Source organism: Aquila chrysaetos, chromosome 7 (assembly GCF_900496995.4).
Source record: "Aquila chrysaetos chrysaetos chromosome 7, bAquChr1.4, whole genome shotgun sequence".
Classification (NCBI taxonomy): domain Eukaryota; kingdom Metazoa; phylum Chordata; class Aves; order Accipitriformes; family Accipitridae; genus Aquila; species Aquila chrysaetos.
In genome coordinates, this window is record NC_044010.1 from 46957218 (window position 1) to 46969249 (window position 12032).

At 41.0% G+C, this 12032-nt stretch overlaps 1 protein-coding gene across 8 annotated transcripts in view; it reads left to right on the forward strand.

The window, feature by feature from the left end:
- Positions 1 to 11789, forward strand: part of SH3KBP1 (SH3 domain containing kinase binding protein 1) — a 225589-nt gene extending 213800 nt beyond the window's left edge. For all 8 annotated transcript variants that reach the window (XM_030020196.2, XM_030020198.2, XM_041124841.1 and 5 more), the window contains 5 exons: positions 2919 to 3028; positions 4354 to 4479; positions 6882 to 7153; positions 8561 to 8624; positions 10715 to 11789. In XM_030020196.2, the coding sequence (XP_029876056.1) occupies positions 2919 to 3028; positions 4354 to 4479; positions 6882 to 7153; positions 8561 to 8624; positions 10715 to 10756 (614 nt within the window). In that variant the 3' untranslated portion in view covers positions 10757 to 11789. The remainder of the gene's footprint in view (positions 1 to 2918; positions 3029 to 4353; positions 4480 to 6881; positions 7154 to 8560; positions 8625 to 10714) is intronic.
- The last annotated feature ends 243 nt before the right edge of the window (positions 11790 to 12032 follow it).

Here is a 12032-nt window from a genome sequence, read left to right on the forward strand (position 1 = left end):
TACTAGATGGGAATTTTCCTGAATGAATACCTCATAGGTGATGACCGTGGAAGGTGGTGATAACCTTAGATGCGGAGCAGATTTGGGAACAAGAACCACATCTAAATAAGGAGAACGAACGGGGGGGATAAAGGGCATATGGAAGTACTGGAAATGGATTTACTATTTTAGCATTGTACCTTGTCCCTTACACTTAAATAGAATTTCATTTATAGTATCAGCTGAATGGCTGTGATTTCACTAGTTTGGCAGCAGATTCTACCTGTGGAGCCTTTCCAACCTCTGCTCTGTTCTTTTTTTAAAACTCAGTGCAGGTATAGGCTGCTTTAGTTTGTTTTTCTAGTTATCAGAAATGCATTCAGAAGTGGAAAAAATGGAGCATTCCCAATATTTCTTGATAATAGAAGCTTTGCACAGAAATGTTCATCTTTCATGGTATTCTTAAAATGTGTGGAGCAGATTTTATCTGCAAGCGCTCATGGGTCTCAAGGACACAAATTCATACACTCTCTGTATATTGATACATTTTACAATTTAAACATGAATATTTGACTATTCTGATTAAACGTAGAACTCTAGGTAATTATTAGTTTATTTAAGCCCAAACCCCCACACTGAATTAATGCCTTCACTATTTTTTTCCTTGCTTGTTTTCCATATTAGTGTAGATACTTACCTTTTGTAAGAACAGAGGAAGGCACAGCGGTGCGTACCGTGGAGGCAGCAAGGCAGAGAGAGGGGAGTCACGCACTGGAGCCTTCCTAGGCTGCAGCCTGACTTCAGCCGGTTTGCTGCCCCGCAAAGCTGGAGCCTGCTCTTCCTCTCAGTTTTAGCAGCTTGTATCAGTGCTCTGGTACCGACCCCGATCCTTCCTTCGCCATGGGGAGTTGTGTGGCTGGGCACATGCTCTTGGAAAATGAGCCGGATTAAAACTAGCTCAGGAAAAAACAATAGTAAAACCAGTTAGGTGGGAAAGAGCGGCTGGGACAAATGGAAGGATTGCTTCCGCCTCCATTTGTACTCATGTATGTGAGCTTCACATGTTTATAGACGAGAGTATATTTTTGATAGCAATATATTCTTGCTGTGCAACTTAAAGTAACACAGTGCTGAAAATTAAGGCAGTGTATGAAAATACATCACTGATTTGCTGTGTGATCTTAAGCAAGTCATTTAGCTATCTCATGTGTCAGCTTCAAACTGGATATTACTGGAGACCAGCTCTTATATTTGCATATTTTTTTCCCCAAAAAATAAATTTTTACTTCCGTTTCTCCTCTCCTGAAATTCTGAAGTTCTTTAGGACTCTGGATAGGTTTTGTTCAGTCTGCTAATGCTAGCTCATTTTTACTTGAAAAGCACCGTAGCCCCACCTGACATGTCAGGTACGGTTAAGGCTTTGGATTGCCAAATTCCCATTGACAGACTTTGTGACCTACCTTTGGACATAGGTTGCAACAGTCAATAAAAAAGCAATGAGAAAAATACCTGGTAGAGGACAGTGGGGTCACTGGGTATAAATAGGAAGAGTTGCTCCAAAAATAGAGTAGTATGTGGAGGTGAATAACCTTAGACTATTTCAGGGCTATTGAAAGAGGTCTCTTTTTTTCCTCCTTCTTTTTTTATCTCCCAGAGATAGAAGAGTATTGCTGAATAAGGAATGTCTGATCCCATTTACTTCCTAGCTGCCAAATCATGAGTACTTGGAATCAGTTTAAGTGTCCTTCAGTACATGTAGTTTATTGCATAGGCCCATTAATTCATTTGTTTTTCCATTGTGCAATTTTGTATGATGGTCGTAATACAGCAACAAAGCTCAATCTCCAGAGATTCATTGTTCTGTAACAGTTCTGAAAATTAAGTGCCCAGTATATATAACTATTAACTTAAAAGCTATTTCTTCCTACATGTGTGCAATGAAAAATAGTCTCTGAATAATGAATATCATTCCAGTATTTGATTCATGTCTGAAAGTAATTTTACAGAATTTTGATTTATCTTGTCAAAAATACCTCTTGTATGTTTTCTGACTCATTTCTGCTTAACATATGCAGTAGGGCATTTTGAAGTGGCGGTGAGTGAAACTGATATAACCCATAAAAATAGATGAATGGTGTTAAGCCATTTGATTCAGGCACGTAATCACGAGCTGGAGTATTCCTTCAGCCTTCACATCGTTCTTTCATGTAAACACGCTAGCACGTGGCTGTATTCAGTAAACACTTCCCCAGTGCATTTCGCTAGCCGTGAAGATGGCCAATACCACATTTGAGCAGACCTGTTTTTCCTGGGCTCTGTACAGCTTCAGGAGCCTGTCAGAGTTTTTACTTACCATAGCCTCTGGACTACTGGAGGGAGAGACTGCTCTCACCCACAGCTGCTGGAAACTGTGCTGCCTCCAGCTGCAGGTGTCCGGGATCCTGCAGATCACTTCAGCTCCACCATCCGCATTCTGTGCTCCCCATAGCAGTTGCTGCAGGTGCAGCGCTGACAGTACAGTTCTTGAGACAACGCGTGCGCTGTCTTATGTCTCCAGTTATTCAGGAAAAAAAAAATTACTAACCCCTCTAATAGCAAGATGGAAATTTTGAAACTGTTTATTCAATGCCACAGGACCCATGTTGTCATTTAGCTTTCACTGTGCCGAAAACAAAGCCAAAGGCTCCCCTATACGTTCCCCCTCTGCTTTATTGTGTTTGAGGTGGAAGGGTAATTATGCTTGGCAAGGGTGACTGGATAACAGCTGCCTTTGACTTCCAGGTTTTTTTAGTGCCATCGTGGTGGCTTAGTGTGTGCAGAACACTGTGACACAATGGGGAAAATGGGATTTGATTTCTCTGAAATTAGAAAAAAATTGTGATTCTTTCCCTTTGAGGACAATTGCCAGCAAACCAAATCAATTCTGTTTTATTTTTAAGACTTGGAAGGTTTTGACTCTGTAATACCAATTGCTGAGAAGCTTAATCATCCAACCACAAGCAGACCAAAAGCTACTGGCAGGCGACCACCCTCCCAGTCTCTCACATCTGTAAGTTAATTTTCCTTTTCTTTTAAAAATATTTTTTTGTGATTTTTTTTTCCCCCCTCCTATTTGTGTTCCCTGGTGGTTTTACTACGTTTGCACAGCCATTCCTTCACATGTACAGTGAGGCAGAGAGATGCAGCTCGGGAAAACTAGTGTCAAAAGGCTGACAGTGTTTTGAATACTGATGTTTAAAACATTCCCTCCCTCATAAGATTTGTACCCCCTTATTTGGGTGCTGCCAAGTATTCCTTGCCAGCCATGACTGAGACCAGAAAAAGCCTTTGTAAAAATCTTTGGAATAAACTAGGCTGTGCTAAGTATTAAGGATTTTGAAGGTGTTTCCCTTGGTTTCTCTAGAATATTTACCAGGTTTTGAGGACAAACAGACCATTTCAGCCTACAACAGCTCTCCTTGAGCCATCATGTGTTTCTTCTCATTACACTCACAATTGTAAATATAACGGTGATTTAAATTTCACTCTCTAATATGTATCTTTAGACAAGTTGGTCTCATAAACCATACTTTGGAAGCCACTGCTTAGTTTTTCAGTGTCTTTTTCTTTGGGATTTGGAGTTCGTTCATTTCCGTGCTTTTTTGCATTCTGGAACATCAGAATGAGAACAACTACGGATGGTTACCTCTGTTTATGTTGCTGAAGAAAAACAGTGGAGGGAAACAAAAAGGATTATGGTGAAACTAATAGAACGCAAAAAAGAAAGCTTTCAAAATTGACTACGTACATAAATACAGACCCATAAAAGACAAGTAAAAAGGCTTTTTTCCCCTGCCAAACCTATGGGGAAAGGAACCAGGGGTGGAAAGAACCTTCCCCGTTTGCACCTTTACAAGGAAGCCGTGCACAAGGCAGCCCTGCCGTGCCACCAGCGCGCAAGGGCAGCAGCAAAGTGAGCCCTGCCCTGAGCAAAGCCACGGCGGAGCTGCCCCGGGACGGAGCTGGCAGCCCCGCAGCACCGGGCTCCGCGTCCGCGCCAACGGAGCTGCAGCTCTTCTTGTGGACAGGAGGGTGCTTTCATCCTGTAACGCAGTGCAAGGATGGAAATTAATGTTGAATTCAACTCTCAAGTATAGCTTATTTCATGAACGCTTTGAAAGCATTCTGGCCTTGAAAATAAGATGTAAAAAAGGGGGGTGAGGGGGAGGGAGAGTCCTGATTTTAAGTATTGTTACTTTGAAAATGATAACTAAAAAAAAAAAAAAAAAATTCACCGCATAAATGCTTTTCTTCTTCCTCCGTTAAGTTCTTGTACAATGAAAATACCTGCTTTCTTTTTCCTCTCTCTTGTGGCGTGCGTGTTTGTCTACATAGTCATCCCTTTCAAGCCCTGATTTCTTTGACTCACCAAGTCCTGAAGATGAGAAGGAGGAACATGTTTCCATTACTCACAAAGCTATTGAAGCGTCAAGGAAATCAAGAACGGTTACAATATCACAAGTAAGTAAATTGGAATGCCTCTGCTTAACCTTATCACATGCATCTTCTTTTTTTAAAACAGTATTCGTTTGGTTTTTTTTTTAATTTAATTCAACAGTCAGGGTTACTAAAGATTGTTCTGTGTTTGAAATGCAAGTCTAAAGTGAATTGCACAGTTAAAATGTCTCCATAACCATACTGTGAAAAAAATCCTAGTATAAATACATTTCACAGAATCAGAGAAGCTAGGGAAATAAATTTTAGAAACAAAGGCCCTTTTTTTGCAGCTGTAAATTGAGTTTACATTAGAAGACTCTGTAAGCAGAGAAGATACAACTCTTTGACCCACTCTAATAGTATGTGGATTTAAATTTGCAAGTATAATCACTTTTTATACTGGTATAATTGTGTTCATTTTATAGGCTTTTGCCATTTTTACTGTGTATTGGTAGAAAACCACAGGATGATCGAATATTACAGAAGGAGTGTGTAGATCAGGCTTCAGAGGTTGGAGCTAGTTTTTAGTACATAAGGATACCTTTAATATTACAACTATTACATTCTAATAGTGTAACAAACGTATTTGAAAGATGAAGTCACGCACTTCTGTGATCAAGTTGTCAGGATGATGTTTTGTTACATAGCTCCCTCTTCTGGGAGCCCTTGCATTTAAGGAATACTCTTGGGCCAACATTTGTCAATTAGATGCTGGTATGCCAAGGATGTAGATGTTCCTGTAAAACAAGATGACTGCTGCCAGAAAGTAGCTGCTAGAGGCTTTAATGTTGATAGCCAGTTAAGCGCTGGAATAAGGGGCTCAGCGTGGATGACTCCCGTTGTGCCTTGCTCACTTGCTCCAGGTTTGAACTCAGCCTGACGTCTCTTTTCAATCCAAAGGAAACTTGCATCTTCTGGTATAAGGATTATTATGTATGAAAGATCCATTTATAGGTACACATTACTCACACATGCACACACATATATAAAAAATGTGAAAAGAACATTATTAAGGTGATGAAGTCAACCACTCAGGCCACTGGAGTGATTCAGCTTTCTTGTGATTATAACGCCATTTTTATTTCTGTGGTCGTGCTGTTTTTTCTGCAGAATACTTTTTTTATGCAGTGTTTGCCCAGGACAGGTTCTGTACTCAATCACGCTCCTGTAGTGGGGAAGACTGTTTTTTGCAGAACTCGGTGGATCCTGCTCTGCCCTCCCCATCACACTTTCTCCTAATTTTCATCTGACCACTAACTTTCCTCTCAATTACCTTGTCCAGCTAATGCCACTACCCCAGTCCCCGGGTCCTCACTTACAATGTCTCTTTGCATTCCCATACCATTTTTTCTCAATATCTTACCCTATTTGTCATTCAACTTCAGTATCTCTTTTCCGGAGATAGACTTGGAGGGTTGCCTAGTACTTTTTCTTACTCTTGGCCAAATCAGATTTTCAGATACTCCTGGTAGCTGTTGTATAATGCACACATTAACATTGCCAAATAACAATATGATAAATAATTAAGACTCACCTTACTTGGCATTGTGGTAACTGTACTTGTACACTTCAGTGTATGCAGTGAAGTAGGTGGTGGTGTATGGTAGGTGGACTTCAGATTTTCTACGCCTTATCTAATAAGTGGAGCACTGAACTGCAATTCAAGAAGCATGGGATCCTTCTGAGCTATAGCCACATGCTTCCAGGGTAACTTGGTTAATGCTGCGTTTTTCTGTTAAGTTCCTGGAGGAATAAAAGAGCCATTGGTAGTTAATGGGGATTCACAGAAGCTTCAGTTAACAAAGGACGGTACAGTACATTTATTTCTTACATTATCATTTTGAAGCCATGGGATTTTGTTTTTCTTTTTATATCATACCAACAAGCAAACTGAAGGAGTATTTTGCTATTTTTGTAATGCTAAGGGCAACGTGTAACACATTTTTTAATTTAAAAAAAAATTAGATGTTGAAGATTCCTTCAATGATTAGTTGACGATCATAAATTTAATCTGCAAAAAAAATACAACTCGGATTCTTGGTCATGCAGTTTTGTGCTCGGCAGGAGACGTCCATGGGTGTAGGTATGTTCTCACAAACTTCTGACAGAAACACTGAGCGTCTGTCCCTGGTTCATTTCACTGCTAGGTCTGAGATCTTGGAAACACTTATCGCTGACTGGTTGTAGCAACTGTGGAAAGCCTGACCGAAGCTGTCTGAACTTCTGCATCCCAACTAGACCCCCTCTGATGTACACGTACAAAGAGAATGACTAATTGTTATATTTATTAAGCTTTGACCAAAACTGTCCATGTTTGACATGGACTTTCAACATAATGAAAGAGCAGCAAAACACTTAATATTTGTTAGAGGTCTGATTTTCATAAAGCTTTCTCCAGACATTAAATGTTACTCTTTTTGTTGCAGGTGTCTGATAATAAAACTTCCTTGCCTCCAAAACCAGGAGGTTTGGCTAGTGGCAGTAATGTGCAACCATCACTATCCCCTTCACCGTCACCTGGATTTCACTCCATTGCTATGGGAACAACAGGCCACAGGTCAAATTCCCCATCCCTGTTTGGTACTGAAGGAAAGCCAAAGACTGAGCACTTGAGCCAAGGTCAGACTGCCCTGGAGGAGCTGAGAACACAAATTAAGGAGCTAAGAACCATCATTGAAACCATGAAAGACCAGCAGAAGTAAGTACTGCAAATCACAACTGCAGGTGGGATGCATCCGTCCGTGCATGGTGGTGGCAGTTCCTTCTTGAGCTTGCCTTCATGTCTGTTACTCTGCACAGTGTGCCTTTGTGTTTGTGAGTGATTTTTGTCTGACAGAACACGTTCGGGGTGAGAAGCTCAGGCAGAAAGACTGGCACTATCCATCTGTAACTGCTTTTTTTTCCTGTGTTATGACATAAGCAGATGTTTGTGGGGTGTTGAAAATTTTAAGTTACAAGCTATAAGCGGTGAATAAGGTTCTTATGTTGTTTTATTTGCCAATAACTATCTGGGAACTCATGCGCATTGATCGTAATAAGGGGTGCATTTGTTCTAGCTGTAGTACGAATTACTACAAGTTTGTGAAATTATTAAATCAATTTGTTGTTTGACTGTTAGCACGTTTTCCCACGAAGCTCATATTACTAAAGAAGTAACTGAATTGTCGTTAGGACATTTGAAGACCTTTGTGTTTATGACCCTGAATCTTAATATTTTAGTGTTGGGCATCTTTATTTTCTTTAAGCTGCTCATTTCTTAGGAGAAACTGGGGCTGGCATGTAGCTTTTGCTATTCCTGAGAACATTTAATGTTTTGGAAGCTAAACCTTCACTTACATCGTCAGTTGTGTGTAGCCCGGGCAGGAAAAAGAAAAGGGAAAGCAGCGTGCAGAGACTGTGGCGGAACAGAGGTGTGCCGGGAGTTTGGGAGAAGATGCGGGAGGGCATGGCTGAAGCTGGATCTAGCCAGCAAGCCCCACGGCTTCGCCTCTTAGGCCGACCCCTGCTCCTCCGGTCTCCCCGGCCCTTCTCGCAAGGGCTGCTTCCACCTACTGGTTTCTGTCTTAAGGTGAGATCACTCAGTGGGGACTTGAGAAGGTGTCTGCTCCTTACAGCTACGTTCCTCTTCCCGACAAAGCAAATCCGTATTGGGGATCGTTAAGTCTTTAAATGAAGTTGAAGGATACATTGTATTGCTGGCGTAAACAGCTTTTCAGGGGGTTAAGTATGGGGCAGGATTTGTGTTACCCATTCCTACAACCCACCAACAGCCAATCCATCTCCATTTTGTATGGAAAAAAAGGCAACTGGGTGCTGATACCGTGTTGATACTGCTAGTCCAGAGCAAAGCCTGTGGATGCAGGGCTGTTGGGAGGAAATATATTATGCATTAGCCACATGGGGCGTGGAGGGTACTGTCCTTATTATAGAGAGTCTTGTCTGTAGTATAGCATACAGTATACAAGAGTAGACTGACTTTGATTAGTTGTTCACAGGAAAAAAGGTAACTAGTGAAGCAGGGAAAATATGTCTCCAAGAGGTGATCTTTTGTATTTTACTAGTTTAATCGTTTCCATTCCAAGCTTTTTTTGCTTTCTTTTAACAGAAAAGAGATTAAACAGTTGCTGTCTGAGTTGGATGAAGAAAAGAAGATCCGTCTACGATTGCAGGTACTTAAATTATTTACAATGTTATGGAAGTATTGCCAGGTTTGATTTAGCCTCAGGTATGGGACATAAAACTCTGCTAAGGTACTTAGATTCGAGTGAATCGAAAACTACTAACATTTCTGAAAGGGATATACCTGTTCCCTTCACAGTGTTGCCAGTCTGTGTCATATACATTGCAATACTGGGTTCTTACTGAAAAGCCTGATAATTACCTAAAAATTTATCGGCACAAGTAGACAAAAAAAAAAATTAAACACAATATAGGATTCAAACTATGATATTTTTTAGTCTCAGTTCTAATGGTTTGATTTTGTCACAAATGAAATCATGTCTTCATAAATTATTTGCTCTTTCTCAAGGCTTTATATTTTGTAGTAGGCTTGTCTTAGCGTTGATATGCTTGGAATATTATTTCATATAGCAAGATTTTTATGACTGCTTTACAGACTGTACGCAGGTTGTCTTTACTAAAGCATCCTAAACAATATGAAAGAAGGTGCTCTGATGAAGAGCCCAGTTACTGCTGCCGTAGTTTCTATAGTACCTGAGCTCTAGATGTTGTCATGCTGGCTTAGTCATTTGCCAGGTAGCACGCTGCCCTACTTGTGCAAGAATCATGGAGCTGGGCCTTTGCTAGCATCATTGACTGTGCTGCTTTGATACGGAATGATGCTGCAACTGCTTTTCTGGGTTTGGGAGAGTGATTTGAACAACTCCCTTAACAACATGCTTTAACTTGGTCGGCCCTGAATTAGTCAGGCAGTTGGACTACATGACTGTTGTGGGTTCTTTCCAACTGAAATAGTCTATTCCATTCCATTCTATTCTATTCTGATGTACTGGATAAGTGGTTTAGTATTCATTATATTTTATATTTTTATGGTATAGGTCAACTACTTTTTCTTTGTACTACGGATAGAAAATCGAATTGTGATTTCCCTGGGCTGTTCCTGCTCAGTGAAGTGCTTGGGAACATGGAAAAGGGTGGCAGAACTGGGGACCATCAATGTCTGTGCTCCAGGGCTGCCTAAAGGACTTTATGTGTGCAACCACATAGGAGTATGGCTTCTAGTAACACACAATTCATGTTCAGCTAAAATTGAAATTTATTTGGATAAAATCAATGAACATTTTTAATAGCAGTTATTGATCTAGTCTAACAGACCAGACTATTCAGAGGTCTGGATTCTACCTCCAAGGATGGCTTTACATCTTTATACAGAGAGCTGTATTGATGGTTTTAAAATAATGATCTCGTAGCTGAATGCTTTTACTCCAGTTCAAATGTTGCTTATACTGGTAAATGTTCAGGTGCTAGCCGAGGTGGCATTACTAGCTTTACATGAAGATGAGAGTTCAGCAAAGAAAAGTTGCATTAGTTTAAGAGTGCTCCGATAGTCCTGAGGTAGCACAGCTCTCAGTCCATGCATTAGACTGCCTTGACGCCACGGCGCAGCTGAGCACTGTGTGTGTGTTTGAATAAATCCAATACCTCGGGGTTTCCAGTCTCTGTCAGAGGGGCCAAGTGTACAACTAGGGCCAGTGATGGTTTCAGCCACATCCTTTTACCACATGGCTGTACATCCATCAGAGCCCTTAAGGTGCCTGGGCGCAGGCTTGATGGGTGTAGAAGGCAACCGCCATCCCTACAGCGAGAACCGTCCCTACAGGAGAGAGACAATAGGTTTTGCACCTCAGCTACCAGTGCTCACTGTCAGCAGTTCAGTTTACTTGTGCCAGGTGTAAGGGCAGCAGCTGGTGCATGGACACAGTGCTCATTCTGCAAGTAATTCCTGGCAGCGAGCTGCGTGGCTTGTCAAAGTTGTAATTTAAAGAGTTTGAAAGGTCTCGTGGTACATTCGATGGCTGTACTTGTCAGGCTCGGAGGGGAGGAAGCCGCGAGTCGTCACCTTATGCAGCTGAGAAGGTGACCTCAATTTGTGAAATCTGTGGAAATAAGAGTAGTATAAAACCCATACTCGACACCTGTGGACAAGACAGAACATGTGCTTTGCAAGCGGCACCAACTGTGCCTCAGTTTGTTAAAGCATCTGATTTCATCACAGTTTTGTTGTTTGGTTTTTTTTCAGATGGAAGTTAATGACATAAAGAAAGCTCTTCAATCAAAGTGAATACTTGATAGGTGGAATATTGCATTATTCTTCATGACTGAGACTCAAATTTATGCCCCAGCCAAAATAACTTTGTGCCAAATGATTTAAGAATTGCCTCAACATCCCTTTATTTGAAGGATTAGCACAACAGTTTTTGATAGCACAACAAAAATACCAACAACGAGGACAAAATTCCCACCCGAAGCAGTGCTGTGCGGCACTAGTTGTGACTGAAATTGATCTTCTTGTGCTAAAGGCTCTCTACTTCAAGATCTAGGTGAAATGAAAACTCAGGCAGTTTAGTCCATAGTGGTACTATTTTGATGATATTTTTCCATGAATAAAGTGTATTTCAGATTATCTGTTTACAAGCTTTATGATTTTGACTTTTGGTTTTTAATTGTCTTTTGTCACAGATTTTAAAATGTTTGTACTGCATATAGCCAGGAATGAATGTTAATGTTGGGGCTGGAGGGATTATTTTTGCTTTGAGATAGAACAGCCTACTTTTTGTTCTGGTTTTAAGTTCTGTTAAATATGCAATTTCATGTCCCCAGGTCCCCTACAGTTTAAACTTACGTTGTGTACAGAAATGTATTTACAAGAAGGAAACAAACCAACAGAAATCCGGTCTTTGCAATGATTTGTGCCTTTCTTTGCCACACACTGACTGGAGCCGGTTGCAAGCCAGGTCTCCCCGATGTAGCTACCGCGACGACCCGTGTCCCCGGTGTCCGGCGGAGGTCACCTTCTCAGCGTACAGCTGCTCGGTCAGTAGAGCCAGGTTTGTGCGAGGTGGCAGGACAAAAGGGCGCAGCTGAGAGCAGCTTTGTCTTGAGCAGCTGTGGCTTTTTAGCTTTCCTGGTTTTGATAGGCCTCTCCCTCAACTTGAATGTTCATGTCCGCTTGATTTTCGTTAGATGATTTAAACGCCCGCCTCTGTCCCCAATTTTGCACAGAGTGAACAGAATATGCATTATTAAAGCAAAAATAAATAAAAGTAATCTATAAAACGTGAATAAAAAGTTGTATTATTTCATGCACAAAGTTCTCTATCGTGTGATATTGTTTCATTTGTTGTTTACGTGGTATTGTTTGCTACATCATGTTGTACACTTAGACGGATACACTTTACAGTCTGGTTTTGCAGCAGGACTTTCTTTTCATCATTTTATTGAACCTGAGACTCTCTTCATTTCTTCCAGTTTCTCTGTTTGCTTTCGTCCTTTCAAAATAAGGTCTCCCGGTTTTTTTGTTCGAGGTTTCGTGTGTTCTTTACTAGCCGCGGAGTATT